Source organism: Antedon bifida, chromosome 2 (genome assembly GCF_963402885.1).
Source record: "Antedon bifida chromosome 2, ecAntBifi1.1, whole genome shotgun sequence".
NCBI classification, from domain to species: Eukaryota; Metazoa; Echinodermata; class Crinoidea; order Comatulida; family Antedonidae; genus Antedon; species Antedon bifida.
This window is the reverse complement of record NC_136227.1, coordinates 36,185,569-36,201,834: the sequence shown is the minus strand read 5'-3', so window position 1 is coordinate 36,201,834 and position 16,266 is coordinate 36,185,569. Positions and strand designations below refer to the sequence as shown.

Below are 16,266 nucleotides of genomic sequence, written 5' to 3'. Positions count from 1 at the left end.
CCTATCAACCAAACTCCTAAACAATCTAAACCTAAAACGTTCTACAAAATCGGCTGTAAATATTAAGGCAAAACAAGGTCCGATCGCCGTCCGCACATATGGTGTCCCGATCGTCTAAGTAGGCCTAAAATAGGCCTAGTTTACTCTCCAAAAAATAAGATACTGCATCAAGCAAGTAGACCAGGTAGTAGGAAGGAGACCTGGCCGATCCGGCCCAGTTAAACATTGAGCTAGCTAGTGTAGTAGACCCTATGCGAATTGATACTACCAGGCCTTTTACTATAGGCTACACTTGTTAAAATTAGCAATACTTATGTTTACAAATATTCCAACTCTCTCATTCGAGCTATGTTATCTATACCATTCCGGTAGGTCGAGTCGACCTTCAATCAAATACTGTACATCGTTTATGTTGTGATTATAAACGGGGTATACTCGACCCGACCAGTTTGGTATTGTATACTGTATCTGTTTATCACGTGACGATGCCAAGCATGGGCAGAGAGAGCACGTGTATCATCGTCTCGCTCTCCTCGCTCAGCAGGAATGTATACGTTACGCTTCATTGATTTTGAAGGCTTTCCCTAAGTCAGTGCGAAAATCGGCAAACGTAAAGTGCAAACATATCTAAGTTTTCACTGTTTTGATAAATTTTCATATAAAATTGACTTCATAAATGGGAAGACCGACTAAAATTACATCAGATAAGTATAATTTTACAAAAGTAATTGATATGGTTAATGATAACGAGTCGTCGGAAGATTGACCATTTCACGAATTTCCTATTCTGTAACACAGTGTCATATCGCCGTAGCTGCACTTGTAATCTGGCCTCATTTCACAGCCTTCGTTCTGCTTCACTGGGCGCTTATATAAATTGAAACTTTTACCGTTCAAGAGACAAACAAATATATTTTACATTTTTTACTATTCATTTTAAACCCGGAACCCCCCTTTAATGGGAAATGTAAGAGGACTGGGTGCCCGCAAACCTGGTGTACATTACTCTGCCACTGAGAAAGCTGCAAACGATGGGAATAAAAGACGACCTCACCCCACAATTAACTTTCTTATAGAGTGATCAATAGGATCGAACGCCTTCATAAAATCAATTTAATCAACATAATTTCCTCCTTTATCCACATTCCTAAGAATTCAGAGGCGGACGCAGGGTTGTTTCCCCAGTTGAACGGGCAACACCATTAATTCATACATTACTAAATTTTTTTTTCTGCCACTTAAATTTAGATCCCATTTCATCGTAAATAATAACCATTAACGTTATAGAATTCCAGGGTTGGAAGAGAATGTAAATTGACAGACTGCAGCAGTCAACAATGCCGCGCACAATTTACCAGCGGTCAGCGTTTTTTTTTCCAATATGTTTCTGAACATTCTCAGAATAAATAGTTTGGGTTGCTTGTGTGCGTCATGAGAAGGTATGAAACGCCACAGCACTGTGTTCGTGGAAAACCCCGTCATATGGGTCGTTGATTTGTCCATACGTATTGCATTTTGCCGAGATTCCCCATAATTTAATTATTTCCGTATGTCCGTAATATTGGGCCGAATTTTCGTATTAATTATGGACGTTCCGAACTTCAGAGTGTCATTTCTGGCGAACTAAAGGTGCCATTTAACATGCATTTTACGTGAGAGTACCATTTCCGGCCATCTATGGGTTTCATTTAAACAAAAGCCCACCCCCCATCATGGGGGGGGGGGAGGGAATACTCGGTACTACGGCCCTGGACTCTTGGGCAATCCCCTTAAAATAGTCCTGCGACCGCCTCTGAAATAAAATCAATGAGGCTAATCAGATAGTGAGTGGTTGAGGAATTTTCATATTCTATATTATTATATATTATATTATCATTATAATAATATATCCAAAGGCAAATTACTGAAATAATGACAACAAATTGCAGCATGAGTGCAAATGAGAGTACTTAGACAATATATATTATCATATGTTATAAGAAATATTTTGTATTGTTTGATCGATTGATTGACGTTATGGAAGTAAAAATGCGCAAGTGCAAAATCGCTGAGATAGCTTTTGCATAACAATAGGCACATGCTACAGTAGAAAATTGCGACAGAAATCCGCACTAAACAGGGAGAATGAAGAAGTAAAGGTCAAGAAATCGTATGTATCTTGTGGAAATGAGGGCAATACATCAATATAATACGTTACAGTTTAGTGAGAAAATGTTATCCCGGCTCATTATTGTTGTCATGGTATCATTCATATGTATATTGCATGATTGAATACTAATTATGTTTATCTATTGTAGCAAATCACTTCGAAATTTCGCAATCGGACAAACAAAATCGTTTAACACTCTAGGCAATGAGTTCATAATAATTTTCGTAGCATTCTGGACACATCTGCTAGTCTTCAACCATGAATTCAATTCGTGTGATATGCCTATATTACGTTATTGCTAATGGTGCTTTCTCCGAAAACCCATCTGAAATTTCATCGAGAACATTGCAAGTACTTGTTGGAGAAAAAAACATTAAATTGGACTGTTTAGTTGTCGCCGGTAATGACGTCGCTTGGTATCATGTCAATGAATACAACGAATACACTCAACTGAGTATCAACAAAACAACAACGTTTGAACAATATTTTGAACTTGCATATTATTATGAGCTGAAAACACATAATTATTGTCTTATTATAAAACAGATTAGCCGAAATTTGGAAGGTTTGTACATCTGTAAATTAACATATAAATCAGTTGTTTCCACTGTAGCGAAAACAAATATCGAAGTGTATGAGTTGCCTACTGACCCCAAGATAATTTGTGGCATAGAAACAACTGATCTTGTAGAAGGTAATATTGTTACTCTAAATTACACGATCTTTATTGGTGACGTTCCAGCAAATGTTACAATCTTCATGGTGGATACCAAAGGAGATTGTCATGCTATGTACAACCTACCAAACAGTCAACTTAGTTTGGAAATTAGTGTAACCCGTAACATGACAAGATTTCATTTCAGAGTTTCACATAACTTCCTTCAACCAAGTCTGGTCTGTGATACTCCACAACTTAATGTTAAATATTCACCACGGTTTGAAAGCATGATGCCCAGTACTTTAGAATATAACCGAGGGGATGGTCTCAACATACCGATAAATGTTACTAATTCTTATCCCGCGGCAGACATCTCTTGGAATTGTTGGAGGAACATTAACATATTATTCGATTGTAGTCAAGCTGAATTAATGTCCAGTGAAATTCCAGGCATCTATAATTTATCTATAGACACAAGTTACTGTTCGGAGTTTATCATGACGTTGACCGCAACTAATGCTTTAGGTAAAGATGTCCACAATGTTAGTTTAAATTGCAGTTACATCTATAATAAGGACAATCGAAAACCTTTGAAAGTATCAATGTGTATTCTATGCCTACTACTAGTAGTGGTGGTATGTGGCCTGGTCTATAGATACAAACAATGGATAACCGAACGATTGTGTAATGGTAGGTCGAGCTGGAGAGACATAATAACTCGTTGCTCTTTCCCTGGAAATGTAGTGTCGGGGCAACAGTGTCGGAATGCTGTTGATGAACAAATGTTGTCTGTTGATGAGAAGATGTTGTATGTTGATGAGAAGGTGTCTGTTGATGAGCAGATGTGTCCTGCTGTAAAGGAGTCGGTATCTGATGATGATGAGATTTTGCAATGCTAAATGCTAAGTATATGATTATTATCAGACTGGTGGACATTAATTGTTGTTATGCAAGATTCCAATGGTGCACCCAAACTGAAACGTGAAATGTGTATGCACTGCAAACTGTAAATAGTGGTTGGTAATTTTATAATGATGTCATAGTTTTATTATTCAGTTAACTTGTACGTATATGTTACATGTAATTAATTGTATGCACTATTGCAAACAATTAGGCCTAATATGATCTTTTTTTAAATAATTCAATTAATTTTAGTATCAATATTTAAAAAAATAATTGACATAGATGACGTTTTATTGGAAAGAGTTTGTAAATATACTGTATAAGTGTGGTTATTGATGATAAAGATCAACTTAGTGTAAAATAACCAATCTATTTTCAATTTTAAACTTTATCTCTCACCACTGTCAGTTCATCTACACTTAAAATATTGTAGCACTGTTTAGTCGAATCTGTTAACAATATTTTCGATTTAAAAACGTAGATAAATAATTAATTGTATGAATTTTATCGATTAATGTAGTTTTCAAATAACTTTATTAAAAAAGGTCTCCAATGGAGATATTTTAAATAATAAAAGTTACAAAAGGTGAATACTTTGAATAATTGATCTAAAACAATATTATAATAGTTTAAATGACCACCTGTTGCATTTGTAATAATAATAATAAATTGTCGCACTTCGTAATAACTAGTTTAATTTGATTATTTCAAAACCTATATGAATGAATAACTGCAATGTGATTACACGTTTATTAATACCTTTGCGGCTCGGCTTACTACCGCGACGCGGTATGAGAGTGTGCTCCAGGTCAATTAGTGTATTTGTAATATCGTATTAATTTATTCGAATAAAGCCTCCTCGAATAAATACCCCCATAGAACGTCATTTTAAATAAACTCCCCCTCGAATAAACGTCCCCGGGACTCATTTTTCCTATAAGACTAAGGCAGAAATCATGAATAATTCATTAGAATAATTGTGACGTAATATGGGACATTATAGAGGGAGGGCGCTATATAAGCATGGAGCGTTTTCCAACCGAAATGTTTGGTTTAGTGGTAAAGGCTGAACATATTACGCTGGAACCCTCGGTTTGAGGTCTATCAAGAACATGTATTTTTTTTAATAGTTGAGAGAGATTATTTAGAGGGCTAGGTTTTGTATATTTAGGAAGTAGATCAGCTATCTTGCAAGTCTTTATAATAGAAAATAATTAAGCTAATGAATTATTCATGATTTCTGCCTTAACCTCATATGAAAAAAATAATGCCCCCGAGACATGCATATTACAAAATATTGTATTTGTAGTGGAATTGATTGACATAATCTACAATTGACCAAGCATTTCGATACAATTTTTACTGTATTTTATCACTTCTCGATTAATTGTGTTTTCATATCTTATATTTATTATTTTATTATATCTTGTATTTATTTGATATTACCATACAACCAAACAAATAAACGCCTCCCTCCCTAAGAGCCCTCCTGAACATTAAACGCCCCGTTTATTCGAATAAATACGGTAATACTCATTCAAGTACATAATAGCGCATCGATATTATTGACAGTTTTGTTACAAAATCCCACAGGTATTACAAAGTACGACGATTAATACCGAGTGCGACAGTACAACAGTATCTAATTTGCTTATTCTATACAATAGTTTTCTGGTCATCTAAATCAATTTCAGTTTTTCAAACTGTTTGGCACACCCATTCTGGTCCACTGTGCGCCGTCATTGCTGGAGTCACTAACTAAAAGGCATCTAAACACTTCTATTATAGGAATAGGAACTTGTTCTTCATTTGTCTGTTCTCCTTTATGTATGTTGTAAGCACTAAATGTGCTCGTATATTATATTTTTAAAATGAATACCTGACGTTGGAATAGAAACAGGTCCAGAAAATGAATATTTATAAGAACCGCCTTAGGCCTAACTACTCATTTATAAAATCTGTGTGGTGAGGCCTGTTTCATTGATTAATACTTCACTGATGAGCATCCAGCGTTCTCAAGTTTCATTGCGCTTTTCTCTAAGCATGAATACAATTTCATTATTCATTAAATATGAGTATAAATGAGCTATCCGAGCGTGTAGAGATAAATGCGAGGTGTTTACAAATACGCCTGTTGGAATATTTATCCAATGGTGACACCGTGTTAGCTAAATCGAAACTGAGAAGTCAATAATAAATTAAGTCGAAACATTACCATTTTTCAATTATAGAAGTCAAAAGCGACTAAAACAATCATAAACATAAAACAGTAACATGAGGCTCAGTAAGAAATCTTCGTTTTTCTCATGCGTAATTTATTTGATATTAAAAGCTGAAGCATCATATAACGTAACTGTAACGCCTTCAATGAATATTTTCACCGTATTTAGTACAGCAGAGCTTAGATGCGTAGTTCAAGACACGGAAGTATACGCAGTAAATTGGTTTAAATCGAAGTACAAAATTATTGGAAATACAGATGTATTTGATCACACTTACTCTGTTGAGTGTAATTTCACAAGTAAAAGTTTCAAACTGTTAATTAATAAAGCTGCAGGATTTCATACTGGTATGTACAAATGTGAAGTGTGTTTCGATTTGGAAAGAAAAACGTGTGCATTTAGCAATTTTGCAAATGTGACTGTATACCCGATTCCTGAAAGACCCAAATGCATTGATGTTGAACACAATGTCAAAGAATGGGAAGTCATACCTTTCGGGTGTTTTATGATTGACGGTACACGCTTCCCACGTATCTTGGAGGTATCGATTTTTTACAAAAACGGCACATCTCGATTAAACCTGACGACCTCAACAGACAAAAGCATTTCACACAATATATCAATATCTTACGATCTAAACAACGCTGTATTGGGCTGCACTGCCAGATTTCCAATAATAAATACGACATTAAACTGTTCAAGTGGGCCACTTAATGTCAGCTACTCTCCAAAAGTTCTTTCAATGACCTACTCAATTGCGGACTCAACCAATGAACCAAGTAACGCATCTTTTACTATGGCAATCTCATCCAATCCTGAAGCAATTGTGACTTCAAATTCAAACGACGGAATTTTTATCTACTGTAATGTATCTGAATCTGGAAATTGTAAGTTTTATGTATGTAATATCTATAATATTACAAACGGGACAGACGTTATTATTTTAGCTGATAATCATTTTGGTAATATCAGTCAGTCGTTAAATTTGGTTTGGGATCACACTACAATTACACCTATCATAACTAATACTAATTCTACCAATTATAAAATGGATTATGGTGATAATAAGTTTGCGATAACAATAACTGTTTCTGCTTCTTCAGTGGGGGTTGTGCTTATTACGATTATTATTATTATTGTTGTTATAAAGAAAATCCGGAAGATGAGCCAAATTAAGAATCAAAACATTCGTCTTAATGTCATTGGCGTTTCATCCACATCCAATCCGACACAATCGGCTACACAACAACATATTTATGCAACAAAACTGTACGGAGTTACCAGTGCCGATAGTCCAATAGGAGAAATAAATAAACAGGAAAGAAGACCAATGCAAATGGACGGACTACCCAACATAGATCTCGGAGCACAAGACATGTTTGTAAATGAAATGTATTCTGAAAATTTAACATACAGTGAAATTGACCATCCAATGACTGTAAATAAAGTCGGAGTGACTCGGACAATTGAAAGTGTTGATAACACCGAAGTAGTAAACAAGCATTTTACACAAACTACTGACAGTAAGATAATACATAAACATAGGCCTAGAATTATTTGCATTCAACAATGTAAGTTCGACCATGTAATGATGAAGGAAAATCAACTAGAATGCTCACTTTGCCAAAAACAATACCATAGACTTTGTCTCAAAATAAAGTCAACCGCGACATCCCCTGAAACATGGATGTGTCCATATTGCGATGATATTCCAGGCACTGTTAAATCTATCCTTCAAACTAGTTCGGATCAGCAGCAATTGATATCAGACATGGCTAGTAATATCGCTTCATTGACAGCAATGGTAAAAGAACAGAAAGATTTGATTGCAGACCTACAAACCAGCAATTGACAACATTCGAAGTAGTTTAATGTTGATAAAAGACACTGTTGTTAGAATACACCATGAAGAGGAGAATGTATCTTATCTATGCTATACATTTTAAAAACATGAACTCACTACGCTAATGTATATATTATATATATTCGTAAATAAATATGTGTAAAATGTATGAGCTAATGGAAGTTTGCTTTGATCTTGTACGTGTGTACATACAGGACATTATAAAATAAAAATTAAAAAAAAACTATTTTAAAATAACTTAGATTAAAGTTGCATAAACAAATATTTCACAAATATAAAAAAAGGCCGATCATATATGCTCGTTAGCTTTAATACTGTGTGTGAATATAATCGTTAGGCTCATAATGTAAATTGATTTCCATAATTTCGTTGTCACATCTAGGACAGCAAAAACGTTTGAATCCGCAACCGAGACCAGGCATTTGATGTTTTGTTTTTAATCGTTTTTTGTTTCATAGCGAATTAAAAGAAAAAAATATTCAAATATATTGAGTAGTTGTGATTTTCTGATTTGTGAGTAATACTGGACTAATTATGTTTGAAGATAATGACAGGCCGAAACAAGCACAACATCAATTTTAGTTGATTTTGTATTAATGACACATTACTGACAGCTAAAAGAAAACTAATATTGGGCCAAAATAAAAACAGAGGGCGCTATCACAGAAACTATCATCGCCTCATGTTTTATACCAAATAATAGAGGGCGGGCTATACATTGGTTAAATGAAAACTATGGAACGCAAAGAGTGCCTTCAGTGAAAAGAATAGTACTGTATTACAAAATCATTGTGAAAAACTGTTTAATTTTTTACTGACTCAGACTGAGTAGAACATTTCCATTTGCGACAATCGTAAACGATGAAGCAGTTTGAGTGCTTGCGATGTATTTTGCATAAACTGCCCCTGCCCAGAATTTGTATATGTTGTTGTTAATAGTTGAGACAGGAAATACGAAACTACTGTACACTACAAATTTTTTTTTCCCGACATGGAAATGTTCTTGTTATCAGTCTAAATTGCCAATTGTCTCCGATGTTGATTCAAATATACAAAGAAAACCAGATTGATTTGATTTTCTCATTAAAATCACAAAACTACTATCATTTAATGACGCACTTATGACATTGATAGTGCAGAAGGGTTAAATACAAATGCAAAACAGTTATAAATAGAAAATAACATAGAGAATACTTTCCACAAGTACTTTATTAGCTGTAATGCCAGTATACCTCTAAAATATTTACATCTCTACTGTCAATATAGATAAACATAAATTTATAAATAAGAAAATTGGGTTAAAATTATCCCAAAAACAAATCGTATTACTGTATCTAACTGTAGATATCGAAAATGTGACCAATGTTTAAACAAATTTCATAAAACCCTCAATCCCAATTAAACCTAGTCTAGACTAATTTGAGTGTGATGTGCCCAAATATGGTAGTGATATGACATCATTTCCATATATGGGCACATACACATTTGTTTGTCACATAAAGTGTAAACAGAGCTTTAAATATGTACAATAATTTATATTATACATCTATAAATCCTCAAGCAAGGGAAAAAGGTTTGAAAATGAGTCTTCCCATAAATTGTCACAGAAAGGACTAGAATCGTTGCTTAGTGGTGAATTTGGAGTGTCACTGAAAGCGGAATCACCAGAGTCACTCATAGTAGAATACGATGGAGATGGTGATAGCGGGTCAGTACTGTTAAGACCCAGCAAGTCTGACAGCTCATCAGTAAAGCCATCGTCCACTTGATCACAATTCAGGATATCACTAATGTCAATTTTGTCTTCATTAGTAGTAATTTCAGCAACAGGTTCAACAACCATTGGAATGTTGTAAGGTACAGAGAATGTTTGTTCATCTTTGTCGTCAGTGACTAACATGACAGAGGCAGCTGGCGGCTTGGAGTACTCATGGTCAGTAAGGATCACTTCTTTGATGGATTCCACGTCTTTTGATGAGCTCCCCACCAGATCACTGGAGGGTTCTGTGTTGGAACTGTCTTTTGTTGTTGTTCCTTTGGTCTCGAAGCTATTAGTGTTTGTTGAGATGGCATGCTCGGAATTGAGCTGCTCGATAAGTTGAAGAAGGACATCAGACTGGTGAAAAAAAGAGAATAAATTGTACAATATTGCAATATACTAAATGTTATTGGTCTAATGCTCTGTCTACACTATCAAACTTAAGTGTGATGTGCCCAAATATGGTAGTAATATGACATCATGTCCATATATGGGCACATCACATTTTTTTGTCACATAAAGTTTGATAGTGTAGACAGAGCTCAATAATGTAAATAAAATAAAGATTGATATCAATGAATCAAACAGCTAATATTACCAACAATAATCAGTACTCACCTCCACATCAGAATGGTTGTTAACAGTGTCGAAAGCTGTTGGATGTGCACCTGCGGCAGAGGGGCTTTGAGTACGGCAGACTCAGGGGATCCAACTTCTTTCTTTACAACCACGCTCGTGGAGTCTAAAACCTGAAATAAAATTAAGAAAATCTGTTAATTAATATATCAAAGAAACAAAGTCAACAAAATATACATAGTTTTGATTTAACTTTTTTTTCCACAAAAAGGACAAAAACTATGAGCTAGGCAAGTTAGGCCTATGTATGTATCATCATTTCCACTGTTGGTCTCTAGTTCAATGAGGGCAATTCATTCCACTTAAACCCTCAAACAACCAGCTACAGGCTTGAGACACAACCAGCTTTCAAATGCACGTAATTTAGTAATGTTCACCCATTTACCTTTTCCTTATCCATATTGTTTGAGCTCAGGAACAGCTTCAGACAGGCTTTCAGTTCTTTGTTTTCATTTTCCAAGGCATCATTTTGTGACCGAAGGAGTTTGTTTTCTTTTGAAAGCTTAGTGTTTTCATCTTTGATGGCATTCACCTCGCCTTCTATACCATTAACATAATCTTTTTTCCGATCACGCGCCGTCTGTGCAGCTACTCTATTCTTTAACTTCCTGTAATAATAAAATCATAAATATCTACATTTAGCCCGTTGTTGAAAAATGATTAGCTCAGACTCTTAACTAGGTGAACAAATATTTTTAAAAATTATAATGGTTTTTATATTATGAAAAAAAATGGTTTAAATACTCTACTGTTTCTGAGCTGAAAAACAATATTTCCTTAACTTAACTAATTTCTTTAACATTTTATTTTTAGTGAAACATGGACTAATGGAAGCTACTCTACAGTTTGCATTATTTTGTAGGCTATGCCTAAAGTAAGAATATCAAAAGAGGCCTTTCCGGTTTCAACTACAAACAACATCATCCAGTGATTAAATTACCATATGGTATTGTTTGTTGGTTTAGGGCTAGGCCCGAGAACAGCAGTTCCGGTTTTTAGATGTTATGGTTTTATTATACAATTTAAGTAAGTTTTCAGATTCTACGATACATACCTTCTAGCCATTTTTTGTTCAGGCGTAAGATGCGTTAATCGCTGTCTTTTTCTTGGCATTCCTTGTTTTGTGTATTGAGTATCAAATTCTGTACTTGTATCAATACTTGGAGTGAATGCCAATCGCTGGGCCAGTTCAATCGATCTCTGATCCATCTCCTCGTTACTCCGTTTCTGTGTTGATGTTGGGCTAGACGAAACTAACATTTTAATCGGTGTCTGATTCTGGGAAATCTGGGCAAGTAGTATTCTAGAGGCCATGTTGACAATAAATAACCAAAAATATCTTCAATAAGATAAAATGGGCCAAAAAGCCGATACAAAACACAGCTACACACAGTTTTCACATACTTCGCCTTTCTGATATTTAGCAACTACTTATGTGACGATCTTACAATCGGTAAATGCTCGTGTCCTTTTCTGATTGGCCAATACAGCTAGCTTCTATAATACCGGTGGCGCTTTTCATGTGTGTGAAATATATATCTGTTTGCATTTGTTTAGGTAAGCTATAATTACGTCATTATTTTTCCAAAAATAGGAGTGTATAGGAATAAATAGACCGAAAACGTGAAAGTCTGATGCAACGGGGTGTGATACATTGTGTTGTGTACAATTACCCGTCTGTTGCTGTCAATTGCGTAAGCAACCGAATAATGATAATAACATCACACTCACGCTAGAATTAACGACTAGAATAACGATGATGCTGTGTCAGAATAGTAATTGCCACGTCTCTGACATTATTTATGCGATTGTCACGTTAGTGACACTGCTAAAATTAAATTACAGTATAACTACTTTTTGATTTGTTCTAGGCCTAGGCCTATTTATGTGGCGGGACCGTACCTGGGAAATTCCTCGCTACTTTTAGCTGGAATTTCCAATTGGTGGTTTATACAAGATAATTAAAGCAGTGGTGTGATTCTCTTAGCTAGTTTTAATCCCTCATTTTAACTTGTATAAACCGTCTACTTCTGACTTGCTCAGACAGAGTGCATAACCACAATTAAAGACCATTTTGGGATCATTGCTTTTTTGAATATTTGTGTAAATATACTCTGCCCTGATAGTCAATGGTAGTGTAATAATACGATGATAACACAACAATTATTTGGTGTTCTCACACTTCTGTATGCCTACTTCAAAATGAACTTCAAACAAATGTTAATGTTGTTACACATTGTTTAAAAAATAATAAACACTTAATAAGCAAAAAAACAAATGTTATGGTTTTAGAACTTCCCACTTACTTCCCAAATTTGCAAACATTTCCCTTGAAGTACGAAAACAATTATTATTATTTTTATTTGTTATTTTATTTTATTCAATTTTCAGTCACAAAAATACATGACAACAAGACAGCGGTGCAGAACCCTGAGGATTGCCATGAGTGCAAAGCACTATCGAGATGGCTCTCCATATACTGCACTTGAACATATAAGTAAACCATAAAAAAACAAAGATATAACAATTTTAAAATTGCGAGGCATCAAGTTGAACAATCATTAAAATTGAATCTAAAAAATATATATATATAAATATTATGTACAGATAAAAATGATTGTTTAAAGATAAAAAAAATAAAAAGTTTAAAGTTGCCTGATATAAGACCGGAGAGCTGTCACAAATGTGTTAAAACTAAATAAAGAATGTTCTCTAATATAATTAGGAATCTCTTGCCATACACGGGGAAAATTAGTGTACAATGAATATTTAAAAGAATTGGTTCTGGCATATTTGTGTTTAAAAATAACTGATTCGGAATACCTTGGATTAAAATCAACAAAATCGGGAATATTAAGATCAATTCGACCATACATACATTTCATAATAAAAAGTATACTTTATATAATTTAACATTAGAGATGTTAAATTAAATATCTTCTGTAAATTTTGAAATTGCACATTCATTGGCTTAATTTACATATTGAAAATAAAAATGTCGGCAAAAATATCAAAGAAAATTGGTCGACGTTATTCTCAGTGTGCACACAAGAAGTAAATCAAATAACAATAATGGAGCAAAATTGGAGACAGGTACAAAAGGCACAAGAACATTGTTAACTAAGACATGAATAATCTTCCAAACAATATAAAAACAACATTCAATGAATCCCTCCCTGCAACATTTTTTTAAAATCATAATACTGTAATGTTTAATTTTTCTTTCGCCACTTTTGCCTTTTGGACCTTTTAATTGTTAATTATATTTTCTATTGTATTATTTTTCTTTTGTCTAGCTTTTTATGTTTTTGTTATAGGTCTAGTGTAAAGAATATAATCTGTGATCGATTTTAAAAAATCAGTACTGTAATACTAAGTGTATCACATAGGCCTAAAAGACAGGAAAAAAGTGCATAACTTGTAGACGATCGACGACGCATCATGACATGAAATAATAACTAATGGCTCCTAAGCGTCGGTCGTAAACACCTCGCAATCATAACTATCGTTATACTGACATAAATTCGGATTTCCTGTGCAGCCGAACACAATAATAAACGCCATCCTTGTTTTACTTGACTAAACTAAAGTAACATTAATATTACAATCAGATCTGTTTAGGCCTATACTACTATACTCGAGTTTTGACTAAACATATTCACATTAATAACCCGCCTATATAATGGTATGTGCCGTCTGTCCAATGATCAGATTTCCTATCTCAACGGTCACAAGACTTCAGTTATCGTAATAAATAGAGGTTTGTTTTTTAGCCGGCCACACCTCCACTGCTGCCAGCTATAGGTACACAATGTGTAATGTAAATGTACGATCTGAATGGCATTCTATAGCCAAACGAGTCAATGTGTTGGAATCATATATGAGTTACTATGATTCCGATCCAGATAAAGTTGACGGAAAGTTCTGTGTAGTTTTTGTTCACGGAAATCCGACATCGTCGTACCTCTGGCGCAACGTCATTCCGTTCGTGGAATCAAAATACCGATGTTTTGCTCCTGATCTGATCGGCATGGGGATGTCTGGGAAGTTACCTGGAGGCAGTCAATACACATTCATGGACGTATTCCGGTATTTGTCCGAGTGGTTCACGGCAGCTTGTGTTCCGCAGAAAGTTGTTCTTGTTTGCCATGATTGGGGATCAGCTTTGAGCTTCAATTGGGCTTACAAGAATCAGGACAGGGTCGTTGGAATCGTTCATATGGAAAGTCTTGTTTCACCGATTCCAAGTTGGGAGTTTTGGGAACAAAACTTTAAAGACCCGACACTGAAAGACGCACCGGAGGGCACTCCTGGAGTAATCGACGTCTTCAAATCATTTCATACTCTGGTTGGCGAGAAAGCAATACTGGATGACAATGTATTCATCGAGAAGCTTCTAGGAGAAGGAATAATTCGAGATTTATCTAACGAAGAGTTGGATATTTATCGACAACCTTTCCTGGAGCCAGGTGAGTCTCGTCGACCTATGCACACCCTGGCATGCTCTCTTCCGATTGTAACACTGGGTGGAGAAGTCGTCCAAATCGTGAGTGCTTACAGTAAATGGCTATCAGAAAGTTCTGGTGTACCAAAGTTGTTTTTGAACGCCGAACCTGGTTTCTTTTCGCCAGTGATCAAAGCCATTACAAAGGATTGGCCTAACCACCGAGTCGGAACGTGTACTGGTTTGCATTTTGTTCAGGAAGATTCTCCAGATATTATTGGGAAGCAAGTGGTGGAGTTCTTGGATGAGTTCTGAGTAGCACTCTTTATATGCAGAATGCAGAACATTATTTTCCACACATTTAAACTATTTAGTGTCAAACAGAAAACAATATATTTGGTCACGTACTCTAAAAGTGATATCAAATAATCAACTTGCTGAAACGATTGGCGATTAAAACAATACTTATTTTCGATTTCGATTGTACTTAACTATTAATACATTTTGTTGAACTATTAACACTACTGCTTTTTTCTCATGCTACATGTAATTTGCGAGCGATTATGTATGTATTTAGTATATTTAGAATAATATTTTAATTCCGTTTTACAAATAACGTAAAATGTAAACCATTTCGCTACAGAAATGCGTACTGAATAGAAGCGCCAGCTAAAGCATATTATTTGTTACAATAAAATGTAACGGAACATAAAGTATATTTTTTTTATTTTGCACACTTGTTTCCTTGTTGTACTACCGGTATGGCTTTGGAATTCAATGACGGCGCAGATCACTTAAGTCGTCGCTTGGGGAATAAAAACAGGGTAATGGAATGTGACATTTTATATTTAAAAAGAAAGCAGAATGTGTAGGCCTATTTACGGCGCACCTGACACAATTTCTCTCGGTACCATTTTCCTTTAAAAAAAAGTGTTTGAACATGTATTCAGCGAATAGGTAAATTGTGTGACTATCAACAATCATAAACAAAAAGCATTGTTAAATTTGCATATGGATTATAATAGACACGTTCAGTTCAATGAAAACATTAATTAAATGTAGTGTGGAATGGTGATGACCAGCCATCCATGACATCATCATCACCACCACCAAACCATACATCCATCTAACTAATACACTACTACCATGGAGGTATCCATGCTACTACCAACCAACTTTTGATCTAGGAGTTGACGGGCTTCATCCATTATTATTATTATTAAATCGCCAGTATCGTAGCCTAATCATAATTCAGACGACTAGCCTTCTAGGCCTCAGCTAAACTGTTTAGGCTAGCGTGCGTAGGCCTACTACTGAAAGTTAGCCATACTAGCCAGCAGGAGTCCCACCTACATCAAGGCTTAGTAGCTAGCTGCTAGGCCTAGCTAGCCTGTTGGACCTACTCGCTCCTCGCTTGCTTGGATAGGCCCTGAGACTGTCTACTACACCTACCTCGAATGTATGCTTGGCCATCAACATCCGTTAGTCCAGGTCTTCTATAGTATTATATTCCACATTAAAGCTTTTGTCATGAATAAGACAACTGAATTTTACGGTTTTACCGTGTGTAGCCTCCGACGTCAAGAAGCGGATAGCACGATGCACTTTCTGACGATGATTTTGCCGCCCAT

General features: G+C 35.3%; 1 protein-coding gene and 1 pseudogene across 1 annotated transcript; one reads left to right on the top strand and one right to left on the bottom strand.

The window, feature by feature from the left end:
- Window positions 1–8,987: 8,987 nt before the first annotated feature.
- On the bottom strand, window positions 8,988–11,642 carry LOC144834929 (X-box-binding protein 1-like). Its single transcript, XM_078689917.1, has 4 exons — window positions 11,246–11,642; window positions 10,577–10,799; window positions 10,174–10,304; window positions 8,988–9,912 (listed from the first exon to the last, which is right to left on the bottom strand). The coding sequence occupies exons 1-4, from the start codon at window positions 11,503–11,505 to the stop codon at window positions 9,741–9,743; spliced, it is 786 nt and encodes a 261-aa protein (XP_078546043.1). The 5' UTR covers window positions 11,506–11,642; the 3' UTR covers window positions 8,988–9,740.
- Window positions 11,643–14,002: 2,360 nt separating this feature from the next.
- Window positions 14,003–14,950, top strand: LOC144835688 (coelenterazine h 2-monooxygenase pseudogene; annotated as a pseudogene).
- The last annotated feature ends 1,316 nt before the right edge of the window (window positions 14,951–16,266 follow it).